The sequence below is a fragment of the Phyllopteryx taeniolatus genome, chromosome 1 (genome assembly GCF_024500385.1).
Source record: "Phyllopteryx taeniolatus isolate TA_2022b chromosome 1, UOR_Ptae_1.2, whole genome shotgun sequence".
Taxonomy (NCBI): domain Eukaryota; kingdom Metazoa; phylum Chordata; class Actinopteri; order Syngnathiformes; family Syngnathidae; genus Phyllopteryx; species Phyllopteryx taeniolatus.
In genome coordinates this window covers 4,497,918-4,512,226 of record NC_084502.1, presented here as the reverse complement: position 1 = coordinate 4,512,226, position 14,309 = coordinate 4,497,918, and the positions used below count along the sequence as shown (strand labels likewise).

Below are 14,309 nucleotides of genomic sequence, written 5' to 3'. Positions count from 1 at the left end.
GGACATGAAAGTAAAATTAAGTGTTGGACCACTAGATGGCATGCGCGGCTCTTTACAGTGGAACTCGAGCCATCAGATGTGATGAGTGGAGAAGACAATGCTTTGGTTTTTGTTATGCAACACAGAAAATAACTCTCTTTTGTAGATTTTTTTTCTGTTTTTTTAACAGTATGGTTCTTCATCATTCATAAAATAATATTTCTCTCCCTTAACCTACTTTTCAACAGAGAGCTCATCAAGACAGCAAATTTATCCAGGCAAAAAAAAATAAATAAATAAATAAAAAAGCAGAAATAAAACTCAATCTTCTGAATCTTTGTCGAGACACTGACTCATTCCTGTTTGAGAGCCTGGCCGTCATCCGCGCTATTGAAACGCATAATAAATTGTGAATAGGGTGCGTGTGTTCAAGGATCAAGGGTTCACAAGTGGCAGATAAAAAGCCATCATAAGATGCATCCACTCACATTTTTTACAGGGAGCAATTACAGTATATTAAAATACAGATATGTTGTCAAACATCCTGTCAATAATACAATTAGAATTAGACGTATATTAATCTGTCCTCAGTTTAAATTCAAATAAAAATTAAAAAAAATAATAATAATAATAAAGAAATAAATGATGGACACTGTCAAGCTCGCTTTTTGTGCTTTTTCAGTCTAAGTACAAGATAAATAATGATACTCAAGCATAGAATTGATAGAATAGGAAATATTCTTGCATCTGTGACTGTAAAAGCTTTATATTATTGACTCTGTGAGCTTCACTGCTTCTCAAGGGCAAGATAAGAGCTCAGCTACTGTATATGTTCCTTTTATCGCTCTCTCTCTCTCTCTCTCTCTCTCTCTCTCTCTCTCTCTCTCTCTCTCTCTCTCTCTCTCTCATCTGCAGCAGATGGTGAGGAGAAAATCACTTTCTGCTGTGGGGCTGGAGATGTGGAGGTCAGGGTTTAAGCTTTGAGGTCCAGTCAGATCCTGGCTGATTTGACGGGAGTACTTTGCACACAGAGTGGCTCTCGGTCTGTCTGTCTAACCAAATAAATGCAAAACGTATATAGCATGATTTGCAAAAAGCAGTTTGGTGAACAATGCTGATTAGTGTGGGGCTTCTAGCCAATGGACGGTTGCAGTGACACGGAACATACAGAACAGTACAGTACAGTATAGACATGAATAGCCTATTGTTTCCAGTATGGTCACAGAAGAGTGAGTCACGACAATATTAGCAGGTCACATTGCTGGAATGGAGGAATGTCCTCTCTTCCCCCACCACACATTTACAGCCATTAAAACAACTAAATCATGTTTTTAAAACTTTGATCAATCACACAGAAAGCAGATGAGACGGACAGACATGCTGAAAAAATGTTGAGCAAACGAGCCTGTAAGAAACAAAACAAAAAAAACTCTTTTTTTTACACACCTCATATGTTATTGTGAAAAAGTCTTATTAATGTCCGTGCTATTCCTAATGGTCACTTTTTGACTTTTGTCAAAATGACTGGAATGGAGGAATGTCCTCTCTTCCCCCACCACACATTTACAGCCATTAAAACAACTAAATCATGTTTTTAAAACTTTGATCAATCACACAGAAAGCAGATGAGACGGACAGACATGCTGAAAAAATGTTGAGCAAACGAGCCTGTAAGAAACAAAACAAAAAAAACTCTTTTTTTTACACACCTCATATGTTATTGTGAAAAAGTCTTATTAATGTCCGTGCTATTCCTAATGGTCACTTTTTGACTTTGTCAAAATGACTGCTGTGGAAAGGTCATTAAAACAAAACCATGTAGTGGTGGCCAATGACATGAGCAAAGGACTGTCTGGACACCTCAGATCTGCACCGCTTGCTAACAATTACAGTATAAGTGAGGGCAATCAGCACAAAAACATCCAATTTAGCAAATAGGTGTCCACAGCAGGCTCTGTATTGCTTTCCTGTTTATGTTTTGAATGAAATGATTTCATGACAACGACAAATGATTCGATTTGAAATTGACTGATAACTTACAGTGTGCAAGTCAATAAAGGAAATAATGAAGCAAAGCAAAACACTTTTATCTGACCTGTAAAAACATACAAAACAAATCGTAACAAAAGCTAAACCTTAAAATTGTCTTACTTGTGCAGATGAACACTTCCAGTTGATGTGATTATATTTCTCGAGATGATATTGTGAAACATGTTGAACAAATAGGAATGTTATATAATCCCTTGAAGCAATCAATGAAGCATGAATATTTAAAAAGCTCATGGGTTTTCCATACTGTGGGACAAAGTTCAATTTGTAGGTGAACTGAAATCATACTTAATACACCATTTTAGCCATGAAATAAACATTACACCTACAAGGGATTGTGTGCTGCGAATGATTTTCAGACATATTTCCAGTGTACACGTGGGCGTATACATTCCTTGCATGTTGCAGCCAAGCTGTTGACTTGCCTTGGGACAAGATTGTGAGAAACGCCACCATGCCAAACATGATAGTGTTTTTATTTGAATGCTAACACATCCAAATGTGCTTTCTTGGTCTTTAATCCTGTTGCACCCCCCCCCCCCCCCCCCCCCCAAAAAAAAAAACCCAACAACAATAAAACAAGGCACAACTATGATACAGTATGTGAAAGCGTCAGATAACATTTCGTATCAATGTCCACCTTCCCACAGGATCCACATCTGCTCCATCGGCCCACCTTTTGAGCAGTGCGCCCCATCCGGCGAGCCTGAATCCACGGCGATCAGGTTTGGTGTGTGAGTGGGATTTAGTCAAAGCTCGCAGCATTCACAAGGGGCGGCGGGGGGCGGGGAGGGGGGGGGGGGGTAGTGGGGCGGAGGGGGATGCACCAATGAGGAGGTGGCTGCTTGAAGGCAAAGCTAATTTACTGTGACAGAAATCAGAGCTATCAGGGCCACCGTGACCAAGCAGCATGGGCCGCATCTATCGAGTCAAACCCACGGTGTAGGGGAGGATAGGATGATTGGCGCTCTGAGGAAAAGAAAAAGATGCACTCTATGAGACATTTACAGATAAGTGCGTGTGTGTGTGTGTGCATCTGTGGCATATAACCACTATCGACTCTACACACCGAAAATAGAAAAGACATCAAGTAAGAAGAGCCCTTCTATCACAGAAAAGTTTTTGATACTGAAAACTACAGATGGATGATGCACTGGCCGGCTGCAGAATGGGGGGGGGAACAACTACAAAGTAATCTATACTCACAATAATTTAACCGACACTCAGACAGAGGAGTGCATTACAAAAAAAAAAGCCAAGCTGTCATGCCTAGGTTATATTTCTCCAGGGCTATTGGTGAAAGGTTAAAACACAACCTGCAAAATTCATGAGGAATTCTTAACGGTTCAACAAAATCCGTGAGTAAGCAGAATACTAAAAGTTTAATGAAGCTGAATATTAATAGAACGTGGGGAGAAAGCTGATATTTGTGAGCCGCAGAGAATGGGCCACGGCGGCACCGTTACTCAATGACGAGAGAAGGAGACACGGGGCTGGTCTCTAAATGAGACGTGGTGGTGGTGGTGGAGGAGGAGAAACAGGAGGAGGAGGGGATTGTGGGAGATTAAGAGCGCACTGTCGTGTTTGTTGTACACCACAAAGCACTGCAGAATGTTTGGTGAGGAGCAGTCTCGCTTGGGACGAGGAGAGAGCCAGGAGGAAACTTGAAGCTCAGGAGACGGGCAGGGAGCAATGAAATTGAACCGGATAAAAATTAGACACCAATATTTGTTGGCATTCATACAAGGGATTCTAGTTCATCACAGACAAATGTTGTACTGAGATGGACTTTTATGTCAGTTGGCAGTTTATTTTGGATTCATGGTTCTGGGGGTCTTTTTCTCCTATTTCATGTAGGATTAAGTGAGGACAAATAGCGAACTTTTCAAGAAGCGCCATGAACTCATCCATCTTTCTCTAAGTTTCCTAATTTTAAATCACTTGGCGGGAGTCATCTGATGCCAACTGAGAAGACGTCTCCTTTAAGGTAAACTATTTCTCAATAGGTTACAGTAGTTGCATTACACTACGATAGTTAAATGCAAATCTTAACTGACTGCAGTATTCATTGACTAATTTCTTTGGTTTCTACAGAAAGGTGCCTTGGTAAAAAAAAAATAATAATTTTTAATGTGATTCTCATCCATCCAGGGAACTTTGGAAGAATTTGGTTCTGGAAACATGATCTCCAGACTCAGTGTCTTTCTTCTCTCGGTGCTCCTCAGTCTCCTCTCCCCCACCAAGGAGACCTGCCCATCCATGTGTCTCTGCACATCAGACATAGTGAGCTGCAGCTCCAGTGGTCTCACCAAGATCCCCAAGTCACTGCCCTCTTTCTCCATCACCCTCGATGTCAGTCACAACCAAATATCCTGGCTTGGTCCGGGGAGCTTCAGCAAACTGTCCAGACTGGAAACCCTCTGGATGGCCCACAACCAGATCAGTAGCTTAGCCTACGGGGCATTCCAGAATGCCTCAAGCCTAAGATATCTTGACCTGTCTTCCAACAAGCTCCAAAGGGTTGAGCAGCACTATTTCCAAGGACTGTGGAGGCTGGAGGAGCTCATTCTTTTCAACAATAAAATCACACAGGTAGAAGCTGGCGCACTGATGGGTCTGAGCAGCTTGAAGAAGGCCTACTTCAGCCTCAACCAGATCACACAATTCCCATTTTTCTCCATCCAAGACCGCAGCCACCCTTTCCTGACCATGCTGGATCTCTCATCCAACCGTATAACTCATCTGCCGTTGCAGGATGTGAAAGCATTGCCGGGATTGGTGCAGCGGGGGCTGTTCCTTCATAACAACTCCCTAATTTGCGACTGCTCCATGTACAGCATGTTCTGGCACTGGGATCTCAGAGGGTATGACTCGCAGAGGGATTTCACAGACCAACACACCTGCAGCATCTACGGGGACCCTCGAGCATCAATCCAGTTCCTGCGACACACTCGCTTTTTCAACAACTGCACCGTGGAAAGAGTCGTGTCACTGCCGGTGACAGTGCTCCTCTCCAAGGTGTTGGTTTCAGAGGGACAAAGGGTGCATCTGGACTGCCACACATCCCTGAGTAGCGCCAATCTCTCATTTACATGGTTTTCCCCCAGCCAGGGGCACATCACGCAGTCCAACGTCGATGAAACTCCACTGACCTTGTTTGCTAATGGTACTTTGGAGATCCAAACAGCCAAGGTCAATGACTCGGGCCTGTACGTGTGTACAGCGGTGGATATTAAAAATGCACTGAATACAACCAGAGAAATAAATGTGACAGTGCTTTTGCCTGAAGTGGAGTCATTCAGTACAGGTTACACAACACTGCTGGGCTGCGTGGTGACTATGGTCCTCATCCTCATATACCTTTACCTCACCCCATGTCGATGCAGCTGCTGTAAACAGCCCAACCCTCCAGTTATCCCCACTGCAACATACCAACCGGAGAATCCAGCGGCCATTTTCTCCCCATGTGCAGGAGGCCACATTGACAAGCATGCAGAATTTATCCAGCCTATGTTGATTGAGGAAGGACTTGAATGGAAACAGGAAAGTTGATGCAAAAAAAAAGGCCATCGGACGCAAGTGTTGATTTCTCTTGTCAAACATCATCCTCTTTCCTGGATGTCACCTGCTGGTAAAATGCACAAAAGTACCTCGTACTTTCTTCCTTATTTGCACAAAATGGCCGTGGATTTTACACCCCATAACTATTTAGTATTGCAGCACAATGATTGGCCAACGGTCAAGAAAGACTCGAGATGCCACTTTCAAGGGTTTTTACACAGTATAAAGTCTTGTTGGTATGGGTGTAATGGTTTGCGGGTCAACCAGCATGTTTGTAACTGCCCCTTTATCAAGGTAGAGCACCATACAAGCTCTAAGATAAACAGTACGTTTCTATTACCCAACTGCAAAAAAAAAACAAAAAAAAAGTGTTCTTTGTGTTTCTGATTAATCATTCTGCATTTTGAATCAGTTTCATTCACTGCTGATAAAACCACAGACTGTAAAAACAGACTTGCAGCTTACTTTTCACCTGGAAAATATTTTTTTTTTGAAATATTTGTCAGGCAAGTCAACAAAACCCCCCAAAAAGTCAGTTGGACATCTTTTCAATGACAGTGTTGCTTTGTTTACAACTGACACACTTTGAACAGTATGAAATTAACACAACCACAACATGTGAACAAAAATGACGAATGCTTAAAGCACCTCCCATGCAAGACCAAAGGGTTGACAGTATATTCTTCTTCTATATTCTTCTTTATTTGGTGACATTTACATACTAAAATTGAGGAGAGAAAGGACGTTAAAGTGTTTCATGTTGCAATAAGTCATGACATGAAAGACAATAGAGAGGTGGTCTTGGAATCATACAGCAGAGTTTAAGGAACAAATCCATTATTTCCAAGCATTTTTATATTTTCCCCCTACAGTTTAATCTTCAAGCAAACACTGCACCCGGGTTGAATAAGATTAGACATAATCCTCATGTAGTGTCAAACAGAAATCAACTGTAAGAGCAAGGCTCATGCGAGTGGACTTGTAATTATTTCTAAACCCTTATCCAAAACTGACCTTCTTCTTTTACCGGGACTAATATCGTTGATAACTGGCATGAAAATTCACAAAAAAAAAAAAAAAGGTGCAGCTTTAAAATTCTAACGAGCAGCCATGCACAAAGCTATCCCCTCGTGCTGAGTTTAATGGATGATGAAGTCTAAAAGTAACATGGCGCTATACACACTACTACTCATTACTTTGTTTCTGATTAGAAGACGTATGTACAGCAATAAAATTGTTTCTGCATGTGTGATGAGCTAAACCGAGATTTGGTTGTTGTCTATGTAAACCATGGTCTGATACGAGCAATTATTCAAAGGTATAAGCACTGTACAGTAAGTGATAAAAACAAGGTAGCACTTATCTAATTACTCTGGATGCAGTGTTTACATTTGTTGTAATGGCAAAAACAAAGTTAACTTCATTTCGTTTCCATCTGACCATGATGTATGTGCCTGCCAGCCAAAATCAAGGTTCAGTGATTTAGGCCCTGAGAAAAGTCAGTGGGGCACACAATTGTATTTGGTACGCACCGGCGAGTAGCACTATATACAAAGTACAGCTGCTAAAATACAACGCACATGCATTCGAGCATGTGCGCCAAATGTGAGCGTTTGATCACAACTCTGGACTAATGCAAAAATGGAAATCAGTGCATCGACATTCATGACGAATATTGACACTCCATAAACGCGGTGGTGCCTTGACTTACGAGTTTAATGTAACTCTTCTCTCAAATGGTCTTTCCCCATTGAAATAAATAAAATTTTAAAAACAATCCATTCTAGTGAACCAAAAAAACAGATACACATTTTATATAATAATAACACTCAACAATATTATACTTTATAAAAACATACAATAATAATATCATTTAAGAGAATGTAAATATTTTGAACTTTGTGCACCATGATAATTCAATGGCCATTGTGATGCTCATTCTGCTATGCACCTTGCCCAGTAAAATACATATATACAGGCATACTAGACGTAGATTTAATGATGAAACTCGGAAGAAGGCCATCTCAACTGTGCTACAATAATCTAGCCATCCGGTATACCGCATTCTATACCGCTTATCCTGTTCAGGGTTGCGGCGAGTTGAAGCATTAGGGCCACACTGAAAATATGAAAACACAATAGTGCAAGAGTAAAGTTGGAATGTTACAAAAATAAAGCAATATAGCAACTTTAATCTCAGAAAATGAAAACTTTGTTTTCCTAACCTTGACTTTGTTTTCATAGTATTAATTATTTATGTATGTATTTATTTTTAATGTAACCTAATACTCCTTCGTAACGTTAGAAAGTATTAGTTTTGAACCTGTCGTTCACTGAGCCCCATTTAAAATGCATCAGTTTGAAGTGAAAAAAAAACGACTTCATGTTATATTCGTCAAGTCTATTTCATGTGTGTGGAGGCGACCTTCTACCATTCATTTGGATTTTCTTTGACATGATGGATCATTGATTTTTGTCATTGTCATGTTGAAAAGCAATTAATCTTGTCCCTGGTTAAATAAAATGGTTCCATTCAAACTAAGTGGTTTCTAAATTATCCAAAGTGGAAATTCTGAATAGATGAATGACATGTCCACTGTTATACCACTTTGTTGGCCTCATTTAAAGCAGTAGCCAGCATCCTGATCACATTATGTAATGTGCCACCATGTACGTTTGAACAAACATTGCATGGTGTGATGAGTTGGACTAAGGTTGTAGAAGATTAACGTTGGGATAAAAGCAGGTGTTATGTTTCATTGTCTTTAAATCCCTCTAATCTGCCTCCGCTTTGTGACACAGCAAACACAGCTGCCTCTGGATTAATTGTTTTCTGATTAACGGAACCTAAAGGATATGATGTAAGTCATTCTCTCTGTTGGACTAAGTGTAAACGGGGACAAGTGATTAACCTTCGTGCAGGCAGCGTGAGACTGAGTCAAAACCTTTTTAACCTTATAACATAAACTGCTTTACTGAAAGTCACATTGTAAAAAAAAAAAAAAAAAAGAGAGTGAGACATTAGAAAAGCACAACACAACTGGTTCACATTGTAGATAAAGCTAGTGCACAAAAAAGCTTCTTTGTGAATTTAGTTGGGTGAAACTACATAATACAATGGCAGTTTTGAAACACATTTACCCACGTGTTGGGGAGATTTTGTTATGGCCCAAGTGAAACTTTTTGGCCGCAATTCGGAGGGAAAAAAATTATCATCACCAAAAGAACACCAGAACAACAGTGAAGCATTGTGATGGCAGCATCACAAACAGGGACAGTTTTTCTTCAAATGGAAGTGGGGCCTTAGACAAAGTGAAGGGAATTATGAACAGTTCGAAATAGTGTCCAGTATCAGCACAAAACTTTCAGGCTTCTGTTAGAAATAAAAATAATATACATCAGGAAAAGCCTAGAGCATCTGAAATTTATTTTTGGTTAATCCGAGCGTGCTTTGGCATTTGTGCATTCGCCTATTGGCGGATTTTTATGGGAAAGCGATCTCCCGTTATTCACAGAAACGCTGCTTATTGATGTCATTTTTATTTTTTTTTATTCCCCCCCCACCCCATCCTCTGTTTATTCAAGTTTTTTTGCTTCTGGGGCGGGGGGGGGACTGAAAAAAAAAAAACCATTTTGAATGCAATGATAATGAGCATCAGTTATTTGCGGATTTTTGCTATGTAACCACTTGATTTGCCTGCACTGGCTGCATGTATGTTGCAGTCAACTTATATGTAGGATACTATATCAATTATTCAACAGAATTTAAATTTAGTTGTTTACATTAAAGGCGGCACGGTGGTCGACTGGTTAGAGCGTCAGCCTCACAGTTTGCATGTTCTCCCCGTGCCTGCGTGGGTTTTCTCCGGGCACTCCGGTTTCCTCCCACATCCCAAAGACATGCATTAATTGGAGACTCTAAATTGTCCGTAGGTGTGACTGTGAGTGCGAATGGTTGTTTGTTTGTATGTGCCCTGCGATTGGCTGGCAACCAGTTCAGGGTGTACCCCGCCTCTTGCCCGATGACAGCTGGGATAGGCTCCAGCACGCCCGCGACCCTAGTGAGGAGAAGCGGCTCAGAAAATGGATGGATGGACATTAAATCATGGCAGCTGTGTGCCGAATCCCGTTTTGCATGAGTTTCGATATGATTGGTTAATTCTGAACACAGCCACATCCCAGTTATAAGAGGATGTGCACACTTATGCACAATGTTATTTCAGTTGTATGCTGTATTTTTACTTCCTTTAATCACAAAAACCTGGCAATAGAACAGGGGTGTGTAGACTTTTCATATCCACTATCCATATAATCGTGGGCTGATATTCTTAAAAGCATGTCAAATCTTATCCAATGCGAACAAAAATTAGCTTGAAGGCTCAGAAGCTATTAAGTCAAACGGGTTTCAGTCAGATCGGATCGTTGTTATGAGCACATGAAGGAATCTTTACTTCATTTAAACTATCCTATGTTGCAACAGTTAACATACTGATTTCACAGGTGGAAATTCTGTTTCAGTTGAGTTTTTGATGATTAAAATCTAAATTAATACTAGCCAATGTCAGAGTTGCAAGATTCCTAGGGGTTTTAAATCCTCATTAGAATTTCTAGTACACACAGAACTGTATAATCTGGGGTGCTTCCTTCTAAATGGTCCTGAACAGTTAACAAAAGATCCAGATGTACAGGAACGACCCATTAATGCTGCAAGTTGCCCCTCTCGTAGCAAACACTTCACCAAGCATCAATTAAAAAATTGCAATTCCCTTTCCAGAGTAATTGCTGTCCCACATTTGTGTGGCCTCGGAAGGGAATCAAATAATTTTATTCAAGCATCTAATTAAATGTGAAAGGGAAGTTATACTCTAAACAACAAGTTCAATTGCCTTTGCGTGAGGAGGGCTGACTTGACTTGTCAAACGGAGCAATTACTGAACTGTCAAAACTGTCACCAAGCCCGAAGTAGAGGCACCCATCTGTGGCGGATATCTGCACATTTCGCCGACGCTAGACACCCACAGACACAATAAATACAGCAAATTCACTCATGCTTTAATTCCATTCTAATTTACTTGGTGTATGTGTCCACCAGATACAGATTTTTGTGTCCCTCAGAAGAGTCCACAAACAGCATAACTGAATGTATTTTAGGGGCTTGGCAGAGCTGGAAAACAACTCAGAAAGGCACTCTGTAGACCTTGGCAATGTAACCAAGCACCAGAATGCTGCATATGAATCATAATGAAAAATTAATAAAGTCAGCATTTGGTCAAACCGAAACTACACACTAAGTGCTCACAACTACAGTGATGCCTTGAGATACGAGTGACCAGGCTTAAGAGTTTTTCGGGATATGTATAATGGCTGTGCAATCAACTCGACTTTGCAGTAAGCGGCGGTTTAACAGATAAACAACGATCCTTCAAAACACCATGTTTGTAAAACAACCACATAACTTTACCTTAAAGTCTACTAGCCTAACGCTAACACATAATGGAAAATGTCATAGACGGGCTGACGAATAGCATCTATGCAATGCCTAAAGCAACAGATATTTGAACACAAATACTGCATCAACTCACGTAAACAGATAACATAACAATACTGACAAGCATATATTGTTATTCTTAGATATCCTCTGCGAAAAACAATTTATATTACTGCAGTTTACTAAGTCACTTACAGTAGTTGTGAAACTCACAAAACTGTATTATACTGTCCCCGGTGGTCACACACACACCAGATGGAGCCGAAGTGAATTTATTTAATCTTTTTAATTCTTTACATTCTATTTAATTGTGTGATTACTATATGTTTTAATAAAATAAAACGACATGTTTTTATAAAGTAAAATATAGAATGCTATTTTCCTTTTTGGTCAACATTTACTTGATTCTGTGTCCATGTTTTTTTGTTTTTTTTTTTGCTGAAAAGGCTTAACAGAGATAATGTTTTACTATAAAATTATGATTTTTATCTGGATTAGAACATTCATAACTTTTTAGCTTCAGCCCTAAGCTTTTCAGCCAGCTATATGTTTTTTTTTTGTATCTTTAAAATTTTGTATATGATCGTAATATTGTCCAAAATGAATTCAATTCAACTCAATTATTAAAAAACACATTACAAGAAATGTTGTTGGGTTTTTGGGGAGGCTGCAACATAGTAATTTCAAAGGGGGGAGAAAAAATTATAATAATTTGAGACAAATTAAACTCGTATCAGAAGCCACTGCTGTATTTGAGTTAGGTCTACGTTACAGAATGATCGAATTTTGGACGCATGCATCACAATGAAAAGTTGTCTTTTTGAGTAATGTCCCTAATAAACAAACAACCCATTAGTAAAAAATAAAAAAAGAAGAGAAATCAAGAGAGTCCAGACCTTGACCTTGACAATGGCAAAACAATCGTCAAATGGCAGCATGACCGCATCTGGTGTGGCGTATAAAACACGTGTTGGACAGCGACATTGATTTAAACAAAACAGTGCTGAGTGACTGTTGTTATACTTCCTATCCGGCATTTAAACGAGGCGTTGTCCTTGGCTCTGTTCCTGCTTTGTTACAACCCCAGACGGGATATTGGCGACAAGACTTGCCCTCTCTTTAGTTACACAAATTTACGAGCAATGCTCTGCACTCGTCCCCTTCATCCAAACGCGCATCTCTTCAGTGGGACTACTTCAGCAAGGTCCGATTTGATCAGCTCCCTTATGATCCCTGATCTGATTAAATTAGATCCGAATTTGCTCAAAAGAAAAGGCTTGTAAGCACATGAGAGTTGATTCACATCTTGACAGTCTCCCCTTCCAGCCGAACAACGTGAAATCATTTAGGCACAGCAAAACTAAAATATTTATTAGTCAAAAGAAGAGTAGCTGAAGCACTCTCCACTAACAGCTTACAAGCAACTCACTAAAATTCCAATGCAAAAGAACTCGGGCTACAGAAGCATGGCACTGTGAAGTATGGCTTTTTTATCACATAATATTTTAAACTGTTAATGAGAAAAGCGCAAGTGCCGCTGCGGGCAGTTGAGTGTCTAGTTTTCACTATTCTATGCACAGCTCATTAGTTTCCAGCAAGCAGGTCGACTAAAGGGTCACAATATACATGAACGAATGGAGTTGCATCAACAGTAGGGTAGAAAGGAAGAGAGGAAAAGTGGCAAGATGTTTAATAGAAGAAAAAGTTTACACTGCTCAGATGGGAAAGAAAGTCTGCTGATGTGGATAAATCTAATTGGGCTCTTCGCACGTAGTCTCCTGACCTCATATCCCTTGTAGATAATACGGTTTACCAACTTCCGGTTTGGTAAACTATGACTGCTTTGTTTTCATTGTCTCGAGTAATTGGCCAAGTACGAGTCTTATAAAAGAAAGATCTTTTTTTTTTCCCATTACAAAAGCGACACAAACAATATCATGTTTGTTGTGTTCCAATGTGCAGATTAGACACAGTGGACTCACTATAATAAAAGGAGAAAAAAAGACTTTTAAAGAAAGAAATCCAGGAAGTAAAAATTAACTCAACTCTACATTTCAGTTATAAAGATTTGCCGAATTCAATCACAATATTCGCTTGCATGGATTTTGTTCCCACTAGTTGGAGCAAGAGAAACATTGGGGTCAGATTCAATCAGGCCATGCTTTTTGATGAACATATTAAAACTGCAATGCATTTCTGCTTTTTCCACCTCCAAAATATTTTCAAACTTGGGTCCATGTTTTTTCATTCTCTACTGGGAATTATCGATTTCGCCTTTGTCTGCTCACGTCTTGACCTTTTGTAACTCTCTCTTCACCAATCTAAATTAATTTCAATTTCAATTTTTGTCTCCATCCCCAAGGTTCAGCCACATCACTCCCATTCTGTCATCCTTGCAGTGGCCCTTCAGTCGTCATGATCCTCCACACTTGGTGGTTCTGGTGTGTTTGTATTTTATTGTCATGTTAGGTCAATACAGTCTGCTGACTTCCTCTTACTGTCCCTCACATGAGATTAAAAAACTAAAGGTGATATGGCCTTGGAGTCCGTTTCTTCCAAATTGTGAAATGCACTTTCATTTCACAAGAGCTGCCTCTTCTGTAGACATTTTAAAAGACAATTCATTCCTGATAAGATTTGGCTGTTTTCTTTTTTTTTTTCTTTTCTTGTATTAACTGTATAATGTTGGCAGTTTGCAGTATTTTGTATGCCTGTATTTTAACCATGTGCAGCACTTTGTGAGTTCTGTCTGTGTGAAGTGCTATATAAATAAAATGCACTTATTGACCTAGTCCCATATTCCAAACACATGCAATTTCAGTTAATTGAAGACTAAATTATCCGTAAGTGTGTAGGCCTATGTGAGTGTGAATGGTTGTTTGTCTATATGTGCCATGTGCACTGATGAAGCCTGCTCAGATGGGAGGCGAAACATCTTCTAAGACAACCAGAACTCTATAATGCTATAAGATGCCACAAGATTTTGCCAAGTAGTAATTGGTGTCAAGGAAGCACAGTACGTTCAAGTGATACACCTCAAGAGTCAGATAAACCTCTTTGTATGTCACGTAGCATCTAACCCGGTTTGTTGGTAGAAGGGTCATGAGGCAATGTGGTGTAGGAACCAAGTGCAGGCTTAGGGCTAAGCCAAACCTTAACCACCGGACTAGCGGGAAATGATTTTTAATATCAACTGTGATAGGTTCAGCGATAAACAGTAGCCACACAGTTA

The 14,309-nt window shown here is 39.9% G+C and overlaps 1 protein-coding gene across 1 annotated transcript; it reads left to right on the top strand.

The window, feature by feature from the left end:
• Window positions 1-3,635: 3,635 nt before the first annotated feature.
• LOC133471499 (amphoterin-induced protein 3-like) lies at window positions 3,636-13,712 on the top strand. Its single transcript, XM_061761132.1, has 3 exons — window positions 3,636-4,015; window positions 4,180-5,549; window positions 12,212-13,712. Exons 2-3 carry the CDS (start codon window positions 4,210-4,212, stop codon window positions 12,312-12,314), a joined length of 1,443 nt encoding a protein of 480 aa, XP_061617116.1. The 5' UTR covers window positions 3,636-4,015; window positions 4,180-4,209; the 3' UTR covers window positions 12,315-13,712.
• The last annotated feature ends 597 nt before the right edge of the window (window positions 13,713-14,309 follow it).

Excerpts from the sequence above, each read along its gene's own strand:
- LOC133471499 (XM_061761132.1), top strand. The coding sequence starts at position 4,210 with ATGATCTCCAGACTCAGTGTCTTTCTTCTCTCGGTGCTCCTCAGTCTC. Across the intron at positions 5,550-12,211 it reads ATCCAGCCTATGTTGATTGA|TACGAGCAATGCTCTGCACT; the intron begins GGAAGGACTTGA and ends GTTACACAAATT.